This window comes from Tenrec ecaudatus, chromosome 4 (genome assembly GCF_050624435.1).
Source record: "Tenrec ecaudatus isolate mTenEca1 chromosome 4, mTenEca1.hap1, whole genome shotgun sequence".
Classification (NCBI taxonomy): Eukaryota; Metazoa; Chordata; class Mammalia; order Afrosoricida; family Tenrecidae; genus Tenrec; species Tenrec ecaudatus.
Window position 1 is genome coordinate 141,978,092 of NC_134533.1, and position 19,895 is coordinate 141,997,986.

Consider the following 19,895-nt stretch of genomic DNA (forward strand, 5'->3'; position numbering starts at 1 on the left):
CTCATGAATCATAACCACGGGGATGGTATCTAGGACATTGTCCAGGAAATGCATACCAACACAGTTAGAAAGAAGGCTTAAAAATTCCAACTATACAAACACGGAAGAAATTCAAATTTAAAGTACTTCAAAAAGGCCCTGTTCCCTTGTTTCTAGTGCTTGTGTAGCTCCTGAACTTGTTGAGAAGTGGAGTGTCTATGGTTTTTACAGATGGCTAACTTGGCCAGCCTCAGCCATCTCAATTTTATGATCAAGCTGCATAGAACCTTCCCAGTTTCCTGTGAGTGAGGCCTCAGCCTATTTCTAGAAAAGGCATGCTTGAATATACCTCCTTACAGGGTTTTAGTGGTTTCCTTGCAAAGGAGTAGAATTCTGAAATGAAAATATGATAGAAATCATATCTTGTCTGTAGAAATTCAAGCCATGGTTTATGTTTGTTATTGTTATATTGATATTAATTTTTTCGGCTGTCAAGTTGATGCCCAGTAAGCAAACCTATAGGACAGCGTAGATAGAAATTCACATTTTGAACCACTCCACAATGTTTCTTAGGCTACAGTCTTTCCTCCTTTTTCCACAAAACTGTTTGGCTGTCCTCTTCAGAGGCAGACTGCCACAGTTTCTCTCTTCTCACCTGGCACAGCTGGTCGGTTCATAGAGCTGACCTGATGGCTCAAAGCCAAGCAGTACGCACCACCCCACCAGAGACCATCCTTATTTGTATGGAAGGTCTTTAAAAAATGCCATTATATTTTAATTCCATTTTCCATGAAATTTGTGATACCCCCTCATGTATGATAAACACTTTAGTTCTGTTTTCATAATTTGTTCTCTATAATCTTGGTAATATGTATTTCTGTACCTACGAATCTGTTGTTGGCTAAGACTGTTTCTCAAGGAATTTTTTACAACATGATATAAAAAGTTATCAAATCACAAAGCAAGATATGCTTTTTGATTCAGTTGGTCATTGTTAGTCTGTCTACCTTCAGCTGTTGCTGTACAGTTTTTCGTGCACGTGTGATAACAAAAAGTAGGCATGGAGGTGGCGTGTCTGCATCCCTAGGACTGATGCTACATAGTTTCCTTGTATGGAAGAAGTCCAAGCAGATTACTTACTGCTTGTTCACCTTCTGTTATTCAACTCCCAAATTCTGAGAAATTTGCTTCATACTTCTTAAACAGCCACAATCTTATGTCCCTTTCTTTTTCTGTAATATCTAAGATTTCTCACAAGAAAATCATTAGTTTGAAAAACAGTTCTTTAAGCAACAGGTGGCAAAAATAAAGCCTTTTATTCGATATGTAAAATTATCATCTGCCAAAATATTTTTTTACTTTACCTGTATGTTGTGTGTGTGCATGTATGCTGGGGACGGGTAGTTATTGGTTAATATAATCACTTGATACTGTATTATTCTATATTATTTGTAACTACAAATGAATGTTGGGGTTGGGGAAACTTGTTTTTCAGGTTGAAGCACTTAATAAGTTAAAAACTTTAAATAGTTTAATCAAACTGAATGCAATGAAGCTAAATAGAGCCAAAGGGAAAGAAGCCATGCACACCTGTTTAAAACAGAATGCGTATCGAGAAGCCCTCTCTGACCTGCAGTCTCCTCTGAACCCATGTGTCATCCTCTCAGAACTCTAGTAAGTGTCTGTACGTGTGCAATGAGTCTCCCATGGAAACCTTAGAGCCACTGCTAGAGTAGCATGCGGGCCAGCCGTCAGCCCCGAGGGGCAATGTGAGTTAGGAGGGGAAGGAGCACAGCCCACACAGGCTGCTCTAGTGTTTCACAAATGGCATCCGCACCCACTGAGTTTACCCCTGGACTTAATGAAAGGTACTGTAAGTTCATGTCCTTTCAGTTATGTATGATTAAAGCTTCCTCAAGTATTTCTACAGGTTGAGAATCACATATCACTAAAATACTGGAAACCATATCAAATTGCTTAGTAGTTGACTTTACAAACTTTAAATGAGATATTGAATGAATTTACAGTTTTTCTCCTTCTGTATAGAAGTAATGGCATGCATTCTTCTGTCAATATTCAAATTGGAACCTTCTTAGGAAATCAAGAATCATAAAAAATCATCTCATAATATTGCGCCCATCTGTGCTCGCTCTGGCAGCACGTATACTAAGAATATTAATCCCGTCATGTGTCCACATGTCGTTAATTCACTCAGCATAGTAATGTGAGTTACAGGTGAATAGGAGAGAGGAGGGGTTTACTGCAGGTGGTGAGAAAGGCAGACCGAGGGTTTTCAGGCCAGCCCGTTGGCCTACGTACATGCCTCCAAGGCTGCCTGCATGACTGCTTTCCACCAGCTGGACCTCATGCTCTCCTTTTGAATTCTTCAGTACCTCATAGGAATAAGTAAGATCTTGGCCCCATTCTGCTTTCTCAAGGTAAAGTTACAGGTTTCCATTTTATTGAAGTGGTCTAACTTTTCCCTTGTTTGATTTCAGTGTTGAGAAGTGCAAATACATGGATTCCAAAATGAAGCCTTTGTGGCTGGTGTACAACAACAAGGTGTTTGGTGAAGATTCAGTTGGAGTAATTTTTAAAAATGGTGATGGTAAGTATTAGGCTTTTACAGAGTCACATTGTCTACTACAATCATTAAAAGGAATTATAAAAGTAAATGTGTTTTGCTAGACATTTAATCATTTCACTATACAAAAATCATTATATGGATACCAGTACCTTCACATTTCTGTGACCTAGAAACTACCCTTAGGTATGATGTTAAATAAAAGTCAACTATACATGTAGTTTTGTGACGTCGTGGTGCAATGCTTTCTTGCAATCTTAACTCTGTGTCTACTTGGAAGCACGCAGCAGAACTAAGTGGGCGGGGCTGTCGCGTCAATTCTATTAGCACCTGGGAGAGTACCTGAGAGTTGCTCTGAATCCACGTGGTAGCAATGGTTTCTCTGATGGGTAGTAGATTGATTGCTCGTCGTACAACATTTTAAAAACATTTTCTTTAACTTAATTTGTAAGAAAAATTGTCACAGGGACAAGCTAACGAACTAGCCTAAAATTTGATAAGATGAGTATAGTGAATGTGAACATAATGGGAAACATTTACCGAGTGTTCCTTGTGACTTTTAGTTAATTGTGACTAACTCCAGTGAGACAGAAGTTAATAAGTTGCTAGGCATGAAATGGAAAGCTGTTTATGTGAAACTTCTTTTCCTTTTAGATTTAAGACAGGATATGTTGACACTTCAAATGCTACGCTTGATGGATTTACTCTGGAAAGAAGCTGGCCTGGATCTTCGGTAAGATTTCTAGTGAATTTTTTCACTTAATGTATTACTCGAATAGCAAAATTTCTAAAACTTCATGTTGATCCCATTTCTCTCGCTATTGTAGTTAGTTGTTCATAATAATATTTATATAATATCCTTTCAGGTGTATTATTTAAATGTCATCAAGTTTTAAAAACTATATACATGACTGAGATTTCCCAAAAAAGCAATAGATCTAGATTTACACTAATATCTGGACAGACAGCAGGAGTCACATTGCAGCTGTAGTTCTGAAGATGCTTTCGGAGGAGGGCGCACACTGCTGGTTGTCATGGCAGTGACAAGCCAGAGGGGTGGGCCTAGCTCTTTCTCGGTTAGCTTAGGTTCTTTTCGTTAGGTAATTTTCTTACATGTTAATTGTTTATAGTAGCCCCTTGTAGTCCTTTTACTTCTGAATTTCATTTGTCAATTTTGTTGACTCATTCCGAGAGCCACCTTTTGGATCTGTTATTCTGCTCTGTGTTTCATTCATTTTCATTCTCATCTGCCTTCCTTTCTTGCTTTTGGCTTAGTTTACTCTTTTTCTAATCTCTTAAATTGAGAGTTTAGGTTTTTAATTTGGAATCCTTTTTTCATATGGGTGGTTAGCTATAAATTTCTCTAGAAGCACTGTTTCTTCTACATCCCTTGTTTTGTTTCATTTTCGTTCATCTCTTTTTCTGATTTCACTGGTGATTTTTTCCCCATTGCATTATTTGTTATTTTGTTTCATTTTTATATATTTGTGCCATATATTTCAGTTACTGCTTTCTATTTACCCTAGCTACTCAGAGACCATGCTTTGTATTATTTCTTTTCTATGTTTATCAAATCTTACTTTATGTCTAAGATAGATTCCATCCTAGATGATAGTCTTTGTTCAACTGAGACAAATTGGTTCCTCATGTGGAGTATTTTATAGAATGCTTTTGGGTGTGTAGTTGGTTTCAGTACTCTCCGTAGGTTTTCAGCGGCCAGTGCCTCTGACGTGGACAGCCATTCCTTCTTCGTAGCCTGTGCTTAGTCTAGAGCTCTGCCCAAACACGTACCCTTCGAGTTACTCTGCTCGTACTTGAAGTGCCGGCGACACAGCTTCCAGCAGCACATAAGCCACCACAGTACGAGCAGTGCTAAGAAAACCATGAGAGGAGGAACACACTCGCATATTTTCAACTAAAAGAAAAATATTCAAACTTCGATTTCAATATTGAAAGATTCTGTGGGCAATATATTGAGCGATGCAGGAAGCATCAAAAGACAATGGAAGGAATAAACAGTCACTGTACCAAAAAGAATTAGTCAGAATTCAGCTATTTCCAGAGCATATGAGCAAGAACCAGTAGTCCTGAAGGAAAAAGCCCAACCTTCACTGAAAGCATTAGCCCAAAACAAGACTCCAGCCCCGCCGCAGCCCTCCCTCGAAGGGGACGAGTAACAGAAATGTGGGTGAAGGGCGACAACAGACAGTGTAAGATACTAAATAACAATAATAATATATAATTGATCAAGGGTTCATGAGGTGGGAGTTTTGGGTAAGGGAGGAGAAAAAAAAAGAGCTAATTCCAAGGGCTCAGGTAGAAAGAAAATGTTTGGAAATGTTGGTAGCAACATATGTACAAGTGTGCTTACTACAATTGAGTGATGGATTGTTATAAGATTTGTAAGAGCCCCCCAATAAAATGATTAATTAAAAAATTCTCACAACTGAACAAATAAAAAATAGAATCATAAACAGGAAAAAAGAATGAAGAAAAAGTTCTAGAACTGTGATGATGATTGTACAACTCTTCTTGATGTGGTTGAACTATTGACTTGTGGGATATGTGAATTATATACCAATAAAACTGTTGGGAAAGGGAAAAAAAAGGCTCCAGGAATTGATGGAATACTATTGGAAATGTCTCAACAAGTCAGTGGAGCATTGGAAGCACTTGCTCATCTGAAAGGAAATTTGGAAGACAGTTACTTAGTCATCTGACTAGAAGAGACCCACGTTTGTAGGCATTCCAAAGAAAGGTTACCTAACAGAATGCTCAAATGATAGAACAATATCATTAATATCACATGCAAGGGAAATTTTGATGAAGGTCATCCAACACTGGTTGCAGCAGTATATTAAACAGGGAGCTGCCAGAGATACAGGCCAGATTCAGAAGAGGATGTGGAACAAGTGATATCATTGCTGATGTCAGATGGATCTTGGCTGAAAGCAGAGAACAACCAGAAAGATGTTTATTTGTGCTTTATTGACTATGCCAAGGCACTCGACTGTGTGGATCTTAACAATCTAGGGGTAGCATTGAGAATGGTGGCTCCAGAACACTTTGTTGTGCTCATGGGAAACCTGTACATGAAACAATACATAGCTGTTTGAATGGAGCAAGGAATTACCGTATATACTCGTGCATAAGTCGAGTGTTTCAGCACATTTTTAATGCAGTTTTTGTGGTAAAATTAGGTGCCTTGACTAATACTCGGGTCGGCTTCTACTCAAGTATATACAATACCCCATGATTTAAATCCAGGAAAGGTGTGTAACAGGGCTGTATCCTCTTAGCAATCTGTATACTGAACAAATAATTGGAGATGCTGGATTATATGGAGAAGGTAGGTATCAGGATTAGAGGAAGGTTTATTAACAACCTGCGATATGCAGATGCCACACCTTGCTTGCTGAAAGTGAGGAGGACTTGAAGCACTTGCTGATGAAGATCAAGAATTGCAGCCATGTTTGCATTACAATTCAATGTAAAGAAGACCAAAATTCTCACAAGTAAATCAATGATTATAAGTGGAGATAAGATTGAAGTTGTTAAGGGATTTTGTCTTGCTGGAATGCGGCTCCACAGTCAGCGCTCATGGAAGCCGCAGTCAAGAGATGAAAAGACACACTGCACTGGGTAAATCTGCTGCACCAAGGCCCTCTTGAAAGGGTTGAAAAGCAAAGATGCTGCTTTTGTTTTCTATGTGTATTTTATTCTTTTAAATTAATTATTAATAAACCATTTTATTGGAGGCTCTTACAGCTCTTATAACAATCTATACATCAATTGTGTCAAACACATTTGTACATATGTTGCCATCGTGTTTTTCAAAACATTTTCTTTCTGCTTGAGCTCTTGGTATCAGCTCCTCGCTTTTCCCTCTCTCCCCCACCCTCCCACCCTGGTGGGCCCCTGATAAATTACTATTATTTTCATATCTTACATCATATGCTGTCTCCTTTCACCCACATTTCTGTTGTTCATCCCCTTGGGTGGTGAGGATGTGGGGGCGGGGGACAACAAAGATGTTACTTTGAGGATTAAGGTGCACCTGACCCAAGCCATGGTATTTTCTCATTTTTAAAATCATTTTATTAGGGGCTCATACAACTCTTATCACAATCCATACATACATCAATTGTGTAAAGCACATTTGTACATTCATTGCTCTCATCATTCTCAAAATAGTTGCTCTCCACCTAAGCCCCTCGCACAGGTCCTCGTGTTTTCCCCTCCCTCTCCACTCCTCCCTCCTTCATGAACCCTTGATAATATATGTTTATTTTTTTGTCATATCTTTCACTGTCCGATGTCTCCCTTCACCCACTTTTCTGTTGTCCGTCCGAGGTTATATGTAGATCCTTGTCATTGGTTCCCCCTTTTCAACTCACCCTCCTGGTATAGCCATTCACACCACTGGTCCTGAAGGGTCATCTGTCCTGGATTCCCTGTTTCCAGTTTCCATCTGTACCAGTGTACATCCTCTGGTCTAGCCAGATATGTAAGGTAGAATTGGGATTATGATGGGGGAGGGTGTTCATGGTATTTTCAACCACTTCATATGCATTTGAAAGTTAGACATCAAATAAGGGATACCAAAGAAGAATTAGTGCATTTGGATTATGATGTTGGACAAGTATATTGGAAGTACCATGTTCTGCCAAAGAACAAACAAATCTATCTTGGAGTGCTCCTTAGGGACAAGGGTGGCAAGGCTTCATCTCATGTTCTTTGGATATCTCAGGACAGTCCAGTCCCTGGGGAAGGACACCATGCGTGCTAAAGTAGAGGTAGGGAAGAGAGGAAGACCCTTGTCCAGTGGCTGCAAACGCGGGCAAACATAAGGGCGGTTTTGAGGATGGCACAGCACAGGGTAGCGTTTCCCTCTGTTGTCTGTAGGGTCGCGATGGTCAGAACAGACGCAATGGCACCTATGTGCCAAATGACGACGGTTCTTTTCATGGGCTTTATGGATACAATTGGAATAGGAAGAATGATTCTATTCCATTTAATCAGGACTCTGTGGATACTATTAGTTATTGGAGGGGTTAGCTGTTGGTGTTAGTTGCCAACAAGTGTATTCCAACTCATAACAGCTCCCGCAGAGTAGAACCACCGTGTAGTGTTTTCAATACCATCTCCTTTCAAAAGCAGATGGCCCGGGTCTGTCTTCCAACCTGTATGTCTGGATGGCTTCAAACAGCCAGTTTTTTTAGTCGTTGAGGGCTTAACCATTTGCACCCCCAGGGGTTCTTGTATTTCTCATACAACTGAAACTCAAATGCATTGCCATCGAGTCGATTCCGACTCATAGTGACTAGAGGACTGAGTAGGACTGCCCTGTGTGTTTCCGAGTCTGTAGCTTTAAGGGAGCAGCCTCCTCTTTTTCCTACAGACCAGCTGGTGGTTTCAAACTGCTGAGCTCGTGGATTTGGGCCCAGTGCGTAACCACTGGACCATCAAGGCTCCTGTGTACGTCTAATAGAGTTACACAAAAAATAGAAAGAGTAGGTCTGAAGAGGTGGCGAAGTTTTTGGTTCACTCTTCACAGGAATGCTGAATAGGTAAGAGAATGAATCGTTCTGAGAAACCCCCTACCCGGGAGACGTAAGCTCAGTGGAGTCTGGGTAGGCCTTATTTGAAAGTAGTTTTGGGGGAAACACATAGATCTATAGCTTATATATTGTTTATGACTGCTTTTGTGCATTGGCAGTGACCTAGTAGTTTGGAATGCCTAAGGTGTTTACTGTCTCCCTTTCCAGCAAGAATGAGTTGACCCCTCTTTTCACAAAGCCTGCATGAAAACACTTTTTACTTGATTAATCCCACCTCACGGTGAGCTGGGCGGGAAACTAAAATGAGGCTGGTAACTCAGTGGTTCTTTATAAGGTAACACATAAACTGCACAATGGACCCTTCTGCTAAGAGCATATTCAGATCATATAGTGAGTCTTGTTTAGGTAAGAAAGACAGTAACTTTTCCCTGGTTCTCTTAATTCTACTTGGAGAACCCCAACCATGTTCTTTTCTCTTAGTTTCTATCCATTTTTATCCAAATATAAAGCACATTTAGCATCAATGAAGTTCGTTATCACTTCAGGCAAAGGGAGGCAGACACATGTGGGAGGGCCAGAAATAAACCTGCTGTCTGTCTGATGGAAAGCATTGTGTGCCTAACAAGGAAAAGGAACTTGTCCATCCAGTGGAATCTTTGCTGACTTTTTGTTCTCTGACCCCAATGTTTAAAAAAATGCAGACTTTAATTCCTTAAGTTCATTTTTAAACTAATACCTTTTTCTCACCAAACTCTTTTTATTGTTTCTATAAATATATGTGCTCCAGTGTTCCTATTGTGTTTGTTCTTCCTTTGGCCAGCTGTTCGGGTTAAACTGGGTCACGGTGCACACACTCTTTAAGTTTCAATTCCAGATATTTAGGTACCTTCCACACATTATTACTGTAGTGCCTCTAATTGTGCCTTATTGGGATGAATAAAAAGATGCATATTGCCTATTTTCATTGTTCAGTGATGACTCATGTTCTTTAGAGTTCTTTCATTTTAGATTAGAACATTTATTTGTAAGTCATCACTATGCTCAGGCATCAGACTTTCTTGACAATCACCCTTTTCTGTCAAATCAGACAGGTCATTTACATATAAAACTGTCTCTACCCTCATGCACACACGTGGCATCAGCTTTTTGACAGTTTTCTCCACTGATTTCACATCGGTTTTTCACTAACAGGGTTTCCTTTCCTTTTAAGAGATTTACACACAAGTCTCCTAATGACAGTGTGTCAGTAGCTCGGGAGAGTGAAGGAAGAAGGTGAGGTGAAACAAGTCTTAAGTAAAGTGCTTACATGCTCCTCCTTTAGAGACAAGGAACTGAGGCAGCACTTAGACTGGGGTAGATGCTGCTAAGTGTCAAGATCAAAGAAAAGCTGCTGCCTGCCTGTCTAGAGTGAAGACAGGGGCTTCTGTCCCCTCCTGCAGAATGTCATTCTTGCATGTTTGCTTTCGTGTGCAAGGTGACATTGCTCCTCGGGTCAGAAAAGAAGGTAAACACTACTGGAATTGTTGTCATGGCCTCGGATAAGGTGGTCAGGACCCCAGGAGTTTGTCCCCGGCCTGACTTCTGTCAAAGTGTCTCTCTGGCAAGGATGTTTTTTCCTTCCCATTGTGAACAGTTCATCCTCAAGACAGTGAATGCTTTCATCCTCGCTGCTTTTGAAGAGGAAGTTGCTGGCCATGTGCCCAGTCTGACTGCCAGTGAGCCGGAGTGAGCTTTAACCTGACAGTGCCTGCTCCCCATGTGTTGTGCCGTGATAAGGAGTTCTGGGAGAGACGCATGCTGCATAGCCAGCTGCCTTTCTGACTCAGAGGGAAACCTTGAGAGTTGAAATTAATCATTTCGATATAAAGCAAATTGTCAACTTGCCAAGGTGTAATTTGACAATTCTTCCCCTGGTTTTGTTTTGCTAGTACTAGGAAATATTTACAGAGCCATAAAATTAATTGAGTAATTTGTTGGAAGGAATTTTATAAACTAGTACAATTCTCCCCTTTTGAGTCCTGATTGCATGGTGGTTACAGGTTGGGCTGTTAACCACAAGGCCAGCAGCTTGAAAACACCCGCTGTTCTACTTCCCTTAAGCATTAGCCTCAGAAACCCACAGGGGCAGTTCTCTGTCATGTAGGCTCTGTGAGTGGGCATCGACTCAATGACAGTGAGTTTGGGTTGAGAATTCTCCCCTCTTGTTGAATCTCTGACACTTCCCAACTTACCTCTTACACCTGCCCACACACATTTACATTTTTTCCCTCTCTTTTGTAACCTTTCAAAGACCTTTTAAACAACTCTAAGAGGATGCCTGGGCCATACCCGGTCTGTCCAGCACTTGGCCTTCCCCTTCCCCTGCGTCTGTGTTCTCCAGCTCGGCTGTCGGACTTCTGACATGTTATCATGACACTCTTTCATACTTAGGTCTCATAAGTGGTTTGCATTTGTGTTCTGTAAGCCTCAGAAGAGAGAAGACTCCCTTTTAGTGCAGTTCTGTATCACCAGCATCTAACACAGTGCCTGGCACATAGCCACACCCAGGTCCTTAACTGAATGACTCCTGAATTTCAGCCAACCTTTACATCATATTTTATCTTAGAGTTCTAGTTTAAAAGACTAGAAAAAATATTTCCAACCAAAGTGACAGAAAAGAGGAATTCATAAGAAATCATTAAGAAGTGTTTTTTTAAATTAAAAAAGCTCTAAGAAATAGGCAGATAATGTGAATAGCTATTTTACAATATAATTCATAAAATGTCCAAAAGAGTTGAGAATGTTTATCTTTCATAGGGATCAGACAGGTAAAATTCAAAGCAAAATACCACCTATCAGTTTAGCAAAGACTACTTTCACTGATAATCTAATTTTTAACAAATTAAAAAATTGTGAATTAGAGGATTTACATTTCATCAATTTTGTACTCAACAGTTTAAACTATTTACCACCACTTCCTCCTTCCCCCAGTAGCTTGTTCTGTGCCAGTTGGATCATCTCTGCTGCAGAATTGTTTTCATAGGCATATTCGTCTATGGAGCTATCGGACTATCAATGCTCTTTGTGCTGACAGACTGCCTGCCCATATATATATTTTCAGTTAGCCCTCTCCTTAGTTAGAGTTGCTTTCTCCAAAGAGTGTATAATTCAACTGAAGGCGGGGAGGCAAGACTGCAACTCAACAGACAAAGGTCAGCCTGTAGACCCGCTGATGGCACATTGGTGCTGGTTAGTGCTCTGTGTAGTGCCTGTAATCTGTAAAGCGTGCAGTCCTTCATCATGTCAGTTAGGCGCTGTATCCATTATGATTACACCAGAAGCTCCCTGGAGACCGTTTCACGGTCAGTGCCTGGTGGCTGTATCAGGCTAAAGCAAGGGGTTTGAGCCACATAGACCCAGTTGTAAGTCGTTGATCTGCACCTTAGTTAAGCGTGTGGCCTTTTGCAGTTACTTACATTCCTCATATGTAGAATTAGGGATTCATCTTACAGAGACTTTCATTATAGATTTTATTTATTCAGAATAGTTGTTTAGCATTTACTTTGATGTTTCAACAGAGATTTGAAAAGAGGTAAAAGAATAAGCCACACAGACCTCTGGGGGAAAGAATATTCCAGATTGAGAAAACAGTATGGAGAAAAAAGTGAGGAAGTGTGGGGTTGTGTGTTTGAGGAACCGCAAGGCTAGTGCGTGCACTAGCAAGGAGAGCAGTGTATTGTCTAACACAGTGATCTCCGCCTTCCTCACGCCGCACCCTTTCATACAGCTCCTCATGTGGTGACACCCCCAACCATAACACTGTTTTCGTTACTACTTCATCACTGTCATTTTGCTACTGTTATGAATCGTCATGTAAATATCTGATGTGCAGGATATACTTTCATTGTTACAAATTGAGCATAATTAAACCATAGTGATTAATCACAAAAACAATATGTAATTATATATTGTGAAATAATTATTTCTAATTACAAATTAATAAAACTTTGTTTTGAAGCATTGTCTAGCATGGGTAGCAGTCTTCATGCCGGGTAGTCGCATATGGGTGTAGCTGCATTTGTGGGTGGACCCGCCTGGTGACCGATAGAGGTGTCTCAGTTCCTAAGACCATTAGAAATATGTTTTCCAGTGGTCTTCAGTGACCCCTTTGAAAGGGTCATTCGACCCCTGAAGGAGTCAAGACCAACAGGTCCTGTTAGAACCTCTGGTCTAACAGGAGAAAGTTGAGCAAGAGAAGACTGATGGGAGAAGTAAGGAGAGGCCAGCCTGGATGCCAGCTGGGAGCTGTGGCAAGGAGGGTGACTTCCACTGTAAGGTTAGGGAAGCTCGTGTTGAACTCTCCTTCTGGTGAGTGACACTGATGCGCTATGGCCTGAGTGCATCGTCCACGGACCATGTTAACCACTACATTTAGAATGTACTGCAATGCAGAAACAACAGTAAACTGTTGAGTAAATGAGGACTGACGGTGATGTGGTGGTAGTAAAGGAAGGGTAGAGGTGGAGGAGGGACACTTACTGACTTACTGGGTTCATTTTGAAGGTAAGCATACCTGTTGAACTTGAGAGAAAGAAAAGAATTGAGGCTTACCTTAAGGTGGTATGGGTCTGAACAACTGGAGGGGTGGAGTAGCCTTGAACCATACATGTGTAAAATCCATGGCTTGCAGCCTGCCAGCAATTAGGTACTCAGCAAAGGGGTGGTTCCCTTCCTGGTTTATAGTAGAAACAGAGACTCTTCCATTATCTGTTGTGCTTTTGTGCAGCCACACCCACTCTTGGAATGTTTCACCAGAATAACAAGATAGTAAAATATACATTTAACTGGCATTTTGGAATTCTGGTAAATTATTCCATCTGTTAGCTAAGAGATTTACTCCTTAACATAGCATTTCTCAACTTGTGGGTTGCGACCCCTTTGGGGGGGGTCAAATGACCCATTCACAGGAGTCCCCCAATTCATAACAGTAACAAAATTAGTTATGAAGTAGCAACAAAAATAATGTATGGTTGGGGGTCATCACAACATGAGGAACTGTATTAAAGGGCCACACCATTAGGAAGGTTGAGAACCACTGCCCTACCAGAAGTTAAAACTCATGTTTTCCCATGTGTCAATAAAACAGTAATGGTAGGGCAATAATAGTAAAACTTCACAAATGAAAGAAAATATCTACTTTTGTGGAAAATCTGCACAGATTACTCCTCATGCCATTTCCCCCCTTCAGGATGCTGCCGTATGGCTGTTTAGCCACAGGAGACCGCTCGGGCCTCATCGAAGTTGTGAGCACCTCGGAAACAATTGCCGACATCCAGCTCAACAGCAGCAACGTGGCAGCTGCCGCTGCCTTCAACAAAGATGCCCTTCTGAACTGGCTCAAAGAGTACAATTCTGGGTTCGTGTTTTCTGTTGATTATCATTGTTCTTTGCAAACAGCTAAAGAAATGACCAGTCTCCGATGACCATCAGCAGTGTCTTAGGGGGAATATTCGTGTAACTTCAGCTTATGTTAGATCAGTATTACACACTCCATAACATTTTACAGATGATCAGCATTCAGTTTTTATGTTGTCAACCTCCAAGTTTAGCATGCTGCTGTAAAAAATTACTATTGAAGAATGTAAGTAATATTGACATAAAGTACATTAGCTTCTGTGATTGTGTATATATATGAACTTTAGTGAGTTTTGAATAGATTGTTTTTATCTGACGGAAGTAATGAGTTCTAGGCTGTAATCTCTCTCAAGACAGTGCTTAGCGTTGTGTTGTTTATGGTTATAGTGTTGAAAAAGCACTACTGTGTAGACATTAAAAGAATTCACCTTGGGAAGGAAAAGGCTCTATAATGTTTTTTGCTAAAAACTTCTAAGTCTCAAATGTCACCATTGAGAAGATCCAATGACTTGTATGTGTAAAGAATCAGTTTCTAAATGTCAAGGATAGACTTTTTCTCTCTAAAGGGTCTTTCACTCTCTTCTAACTGAAGTCAGTGATTTAAACGGTTACAACTACAATGCTTAATTCTTAAACAGGAAGTTCTAGTTTAGGTCAAGTTCTAGTCTTAGGTCAAACTTATGAAAATGTTCCCAAGCCTGAGCATTGTCCAGCAAAACCCATCATCTTCTTCTGCCATGTCTGTGCACATGAGTTTGCCGCACCCCGCCGCCACCAGCCCGCAGCTACCAGGACCAAGTCTGAGGTCCGATGCAGCCTGCTGACTGCTAGCTCTCTGCTGTGCTAGCATGCTCACGCCCTAGGCAGAGCCGTTCCACTCACAATTCAAAAGGTTATGAATTGAGGAACATCCCCACTTGGAAGCTGAGAATAATTTGTTGTTTCTTCTTGTTTTCTTGTTTAGGGATGACTTGGACCGAGCTATTGAGGAGTTTACCCTGTCCTGTGCTGGCTACTGTGTAGCTTCTTATGTCCTTGGGATTGGTGACCGACACAGTGACAACATCATGGTCAAGAAAACTGGCCAGGTGAGCTGTTCCCTGAGGTCTGCCAAAGACCCTCATGGTTCCATTACATGTTGCATAATCTCCCAGGAAACTCAAACAGATTCTTTTTTTATTTTTTTTTCACTTTAAAAATCATTTTATTGGGGTCTCGTACAACTCCTATCACAATCCACATATACATCCATAGTGTCAAACACATTTGTACATTTATTGCCATCACCATTTTTAAAATACTTGCTTGCTACTGGAAGCTTTGGTATCAGCTTCTCATTTTTGTGTTGCTCTAATTCCCCCACCATCATGAAGCCGTGATAATTTACTCTTTTTTTTTTCATGTCTTACCCTGATATACGTCTTACTTCACCGACTTTTCTGTTCTCCATCCACTTGGGAAGGGGCTAAATGTGGATCCAACTCAAACAGATTCTTTAGTGGTTCTCAGTGTCTTTTCTCTACTATCCCCTCACTTTAGAAACCATGTCCTTCATATTTTTATTTGTTTGCTTACTTAACATGTTAGATGGTAAGCATTTATTTTACCATTTAAAAATATATTTTTGCAGTTCTAAAAATGATCTTTCAAAATAAAAATTAAGAATAGAAGGTATTGGATATGTGAACATTGCAGATTAGCCCTTCTAAACAAATTTGAGATGAACCCCACTAGAGCAATTTTCTCTTTTAGAACATCACAATTAGTTATACCTGGACCTATAGAGAAAAGGAGTATCAGTAACATTTTAGCAAAGCTAGGCCAGGCTATTTTAAAAGTTCTTAGTTTTACAATGAAAAATACTTCATCTTTCCAGAGTAATTTTTATTTGTCTATAAAGTCTTTGTATTATAAGCAAAGGCAGATGAGATATTTTGGGTAGTTTTTCAGTGTAACTTTCCTTGGAATGTCGTGCGGTGAACCGCATAGCAGGATGAAAATCTGTGGTGTCATGTTTAACCTCTGGCTTTCGGTAGGACCTAGAATTTTGTACACCTTGTAATATTTGGGCAGCTCTGGCGTGAGTTTTGAAGGTTTGTCCATGACGTATGCACCAAAGTGATCTACCCAGCAATACACCTTCCCTTTTGAGTGTGAAATCCAGCCCCTTTGAAGGAAAGGAGAGGTAGTCTCTAAGTCAGTGGTTCTCACCCTGTGGGTCGCGACCCTTTGGGGGGAGGGCAAATGACCCTTTTACAGGGTCGCCCGATTCATAACAGTAGCAAAATTACAGTTAGGAAGTAACAATGAAAATAAATTTATGGTGGGGGGGGTGTCACCATAACATGAGGAACTCTATGAAAGGGTTGCAGCATGAGGCAGGTGGAGAACCACTGCTGTAAGTAATGACATTCAAGTTGAGGGACCTGTAGGGAAGACAATGCCCTTTTTGTGATGTAGAACTACTTGGTATGTATATATCTTTTTAATCAGACGTAGTATTTGGGTTTTTTTGTTTTTTAAATGCCTCCCCAGTTCCTACTGAGAATATGCAGTTTAATTTTACAGTTATCATTTAGTATAAAAGACCTGTGAAGCTTAGAAGTAGTGTCTTCCCAGGTGGCCTGTGACAAGAGAGCAGGCTTGAGTGAGGTGGGTGTAGACATGGGCTGCTAGGTGTGGGGGTGTGTGCCAACCTTTAGGAACATCTTGGGGGGGAAATGGGGAAATTAAGTCTTGTTTGTTTTGCAGCTCTTCCATATTGACTTTGGACATATTCTTGGAAACTTCAAATCTAAATTTGGCATTAAAAGGGAGCGAGTGCCTTTTATTCTTACCTATGATTTTATTCATGTCATTCAACAAGGAAAAACCGGAAACACAGAGAAATTTGGCCGGTGAGTATTGCCCTGTGTCAAGGCTAAACTGATCTTCCAGTTCCTCACTGTACCAGCTGGACTAGCACATCTGTGCTTCAGTGTATGTGGATATGAGAGGTGTACAATCTGTTCATAAAAGCCTGGGGGTAGGTGTGGCACCTTTGCCTCTCAGATCTATGTACTGGATCAGAATGTGTAAGGAGAAACCAAAATTATTAGAAGTATGAAATGTTACCTTGTTTTAGTAGTCTTACCACCTTTTGCCTGTTTCAGAAAAGTTTTTGCAATTTTTAAGGAATATGATGAGATTCTGAGAGAACAGGAGTGTTTCTGCCCTTTTGTGTGTAGTGCTGATGGCATAGTGGTTACGAGTTGGGCTGATAACCACAAAGTCAGCACCATCAGCCACTCAGAGAGAGAAAGATGAGGCTTTCTACTTCTGTAAAGAGTAACAATCTTGGAAACCCAGAGGGGCAGTTCTACCTTGCCGTGTAGAGTCACTGAGTTGAAATCAACTCAATGGCAGTGAGAAATGGAAACCCAAACCAAACTGTGCCATCAATTCAGTGCTGACTCATGGAGATGCCCTGTAGGGTTCTGGACTGTACCTGTATATGGGAATGGAAAGGCCTAGTCTCTCTCCCGAGTGGTTGGTGGTTTTAAACTGCCAACCATGCAGATCACAGGCCAACTCATAACCACTTCACCACCAGGGCTCCGAGGGAGAATAGAGAAGAAGGCAGGACGACCATCAGTACAAAAGCATTGGTTTCAGAGGAAATTCACCCTCATCGTCAAACCCTGGGGCATCTGGAGTGTACACTCAGAAATCTCCTGATTTACTCTCTTCACTTAGTTGATCATTGGTTCTTTTGTCTCACATAATTAAAAAGCCCAAGTGTACTATTCCGTTTTAGCGTAGAATTTTAAAATATTTTTGCTTTGGGGAAAAGATGGGTAGTTTGAGAGACCCTGAATTAATATATGTGGTTAAGTCCTGGGATAGTTTTCAAAGAAAAAAACCTTTCGCACAGTAAAATGTTCCTGCTCTGTAGCAGAACATCTAGACGTGCCCTCTTGTTTCTCTGCTGACATGTACTGCCCTTGCTCTGACACCATCTTCCTGCGATTCGCTGCCCCGTGAAAGGTTCCGCCAGTGTTGTGAGGATGCCTATCTGATTTTACGGCGGCACGGCAACCTCTTCATCACCCTGTTTGCCCTGATGCTGACTGCAGGGCTTCCTGAGCTCACATCGGTCAAGGATATACAGTATCTCAAGGTATAAACCCCCATTTTATTGTGTGTGGGACCTGCAGGTATGGACCTAGCTGCCTCATTCAGATGCCCAAAGGGAATGGAACACAGTCATTTCGTAAACTTAGCCAGGAGGAAAGGAATCAGGGAAGTTCCTTTGAAGAAGCAATGTTGAAAGCGTACCTTGCCACCCAGGTGCTTTCCCATCCGTAGGAGGAAGAACCTAAGACTAGCATTGGGCCACGACCTCCACTTCCAGCCCACACACTGGAAGAACAGGGATTAGCAGCTGGTTCCACTTTAGTGACTCACAAGCCATTGTATTCAGATCATAGAAGCAAGCCCTTGAGAAGGTGTTTGGTAGTAGTCATAAATCTATTTCCTCCTAAAAACCCCTTGCCCAAAGTCACCCTACCTTGATGTAAAATAAAAGCAAGTGTAGGCTGCCTGATGTGGGGCTGGGAGGGGAGGCCGAGCCAGGGGCCCATGGTGTGGCACCTGCAACACTCCCCCCAAGCATGCATACAAGTCACTTGTCACCCCTTCGTTTCTAGGATTCTCTGGCCTTAGGGAAGAGTGAAGAAGAAGCACTCAAACAATTCAAGCAAAAATTTGATGAGGCGCTCAGGGAAAGTTGGACTACTAAAGTGAACTGGATGGCCCACACGGTGCGGAAAGACTACAGGTCCTAACACTCAGCCTTGGCCCCAGTGCTTTTGTTGTGTTCTCATTTTGCATTTGCACTAAATTGAACATAGCCCTGCCAGAGATGTTATAAAGGAAATGGAACCCTGGAATTCAGTTACAACAAAGAGAAAGCATTCCACAGAGCCTAACCTGAACAATCTCTGCGGCCCACTCTCTGCTTTTTGAATGCCTGATTGAGACTCATCATGAAAATGGTCCACATGATGGATAATCACTTCTTGCTGATTTTGCACGCTGCGGAATGTTACTAGAGATTTTCTTTCTTTTTTAAGCATTTGGTACTTTTACAAAAGGGTGTAAATACTTTTCAGCATTGTGACCAAGTGTTATCACTCAGCCGCTTTATTCACACCTGGGGCTGGGGGCTGTTCTTACTTTCCCAACACAGCTTTTTAAATTGTGTAATCTACAAATGATGATTTACTCTAAAATTATTTTTTTTTTCAAAAGAAACCTTTTAAGCCTGTGGAAGCTTGTTCACTTTTTGTTAATATTTAACTACCATGATAGTATCATTCTAACTAGACTGGCTGAAAGTCTGTTCAGGCAAATATATGTATGTAAATATATATATGATGCATATATATTTATAATATTTCTAGTGGGAGTTCTGTGTAAAAAGATGTCTCTGATTTTCTTTAACCTGAATTGTAAAGTTTAAAAAAAAAAAAAGCTTTTCTTTATGTTACCTTTTTTTTTTTAATTTTCCTTATGTTACCTTTCAGTTCACTGTGTGATCCAGTTCTTCCAGCTGCTTCTGTAAGGGGGCACATATTAATACAACTTTACATGGTAGCTATGAAAGAGTTCATTTCATAGAGCATAATACTTGAGCAAATGTATCCAAGAAAGAACGCAAATGAGAAGGAACCTATTTATGGAATAAACTCCAGATCTAAAACTCAGTATTTTATTAAAATGCCAGCGGTTCTTACTGTATTTATTAAAACTTGTAATAATGTGATTTTTTCAAGGATATTAGTTCAAATTGAAATGGTTCTATGCCACAAGGGATTCTTTAATTTTTTGGGGGGGGGATTCTTTAATTTATTTGTTAAGGGTACAATATGTTTAGGGTGCTAGATGGCAAATAATGTTAATATGTGCAATAGGAACTACTGGTTTGAATGTGTAGATGAATGTTCTTTCTGAGGATGGGCAGCATCCAGCAAAACGACTGCTGATTCTCCAAAGACTATTGTGAGCTCTCGGTCCTCAAGGACATGTGAAAGAGAACTGAGTATTTGCCCTGTGACTGGGTTTTCTATAGGAAATTTATTAAAGATTGTTTAATTTTGTTGTCCTTCTTAATGTTCATAGTCGAATAAATGGGTGAGCTGGTTTAGCTGCTCTTGGGATGTGTGGGTTTCTTTTTCATGGAGATCCAAGGACCCAGACCCGTGCACTGGGACTCCAGACACATGACCCAGGCAGTTAACAAAGCCCATCATAGAAGCGAGCGGCGATCTTGTCCTGTGTGTCCCAGCCCCGTCAAGCACTGTCTGGCTCTGGCAGAGTTGGATAGAGCCGGAGAA

General features: G+C 40.8%; 1 protein-coding gene across 1 annotated transcript in view; it reads left to right on the forward strand.

Moving 5' to 3' along the window:
- Nucleotides 1–19,711, forward strand: part of PIK3CB (phosphatidylinositol-4,5-bisphosphate 3-kinase catalytic subunit beta) — a 175,649-nt gene extending 155,938 nt beyond the window's left edge. The window contains exons 18-25 of the mRNA XM_075546846.1: nt 1,475–1,653; nt 2,478–2,587; nt 3,218–3,296; nt 13,352–13,519; nt 14,483–14,606; nt 16,270–16,415; nt 17,545–17,677; nt 18,207–19,711. Coding sequence (XP_075402961.1) covers nt 1,475–1,653; nt 2,478–2,587; nt 3,218–3,296; nt 13,352–13,519; nt 14,483–14,606; nt 16,270–16,415; nt 17,545–17,677; nt 18,207–18,344 — 1,077 coding nt within the window. The 3' untranslated portion in view covers nt 18,345–19,711. The remainder of the gene's footprint in view (nt 1–1,474; nt 1,654–2,477; nt 2,588–3,217; nt 3,297–13,351; nt 13,520–14,482; nt 14,607–16,269; nt 16,416–17,544; nt 17,678–18,206) is intronic.
- Nucleotides 19,712–19,895: the final 184 nt, after the last annotated feature.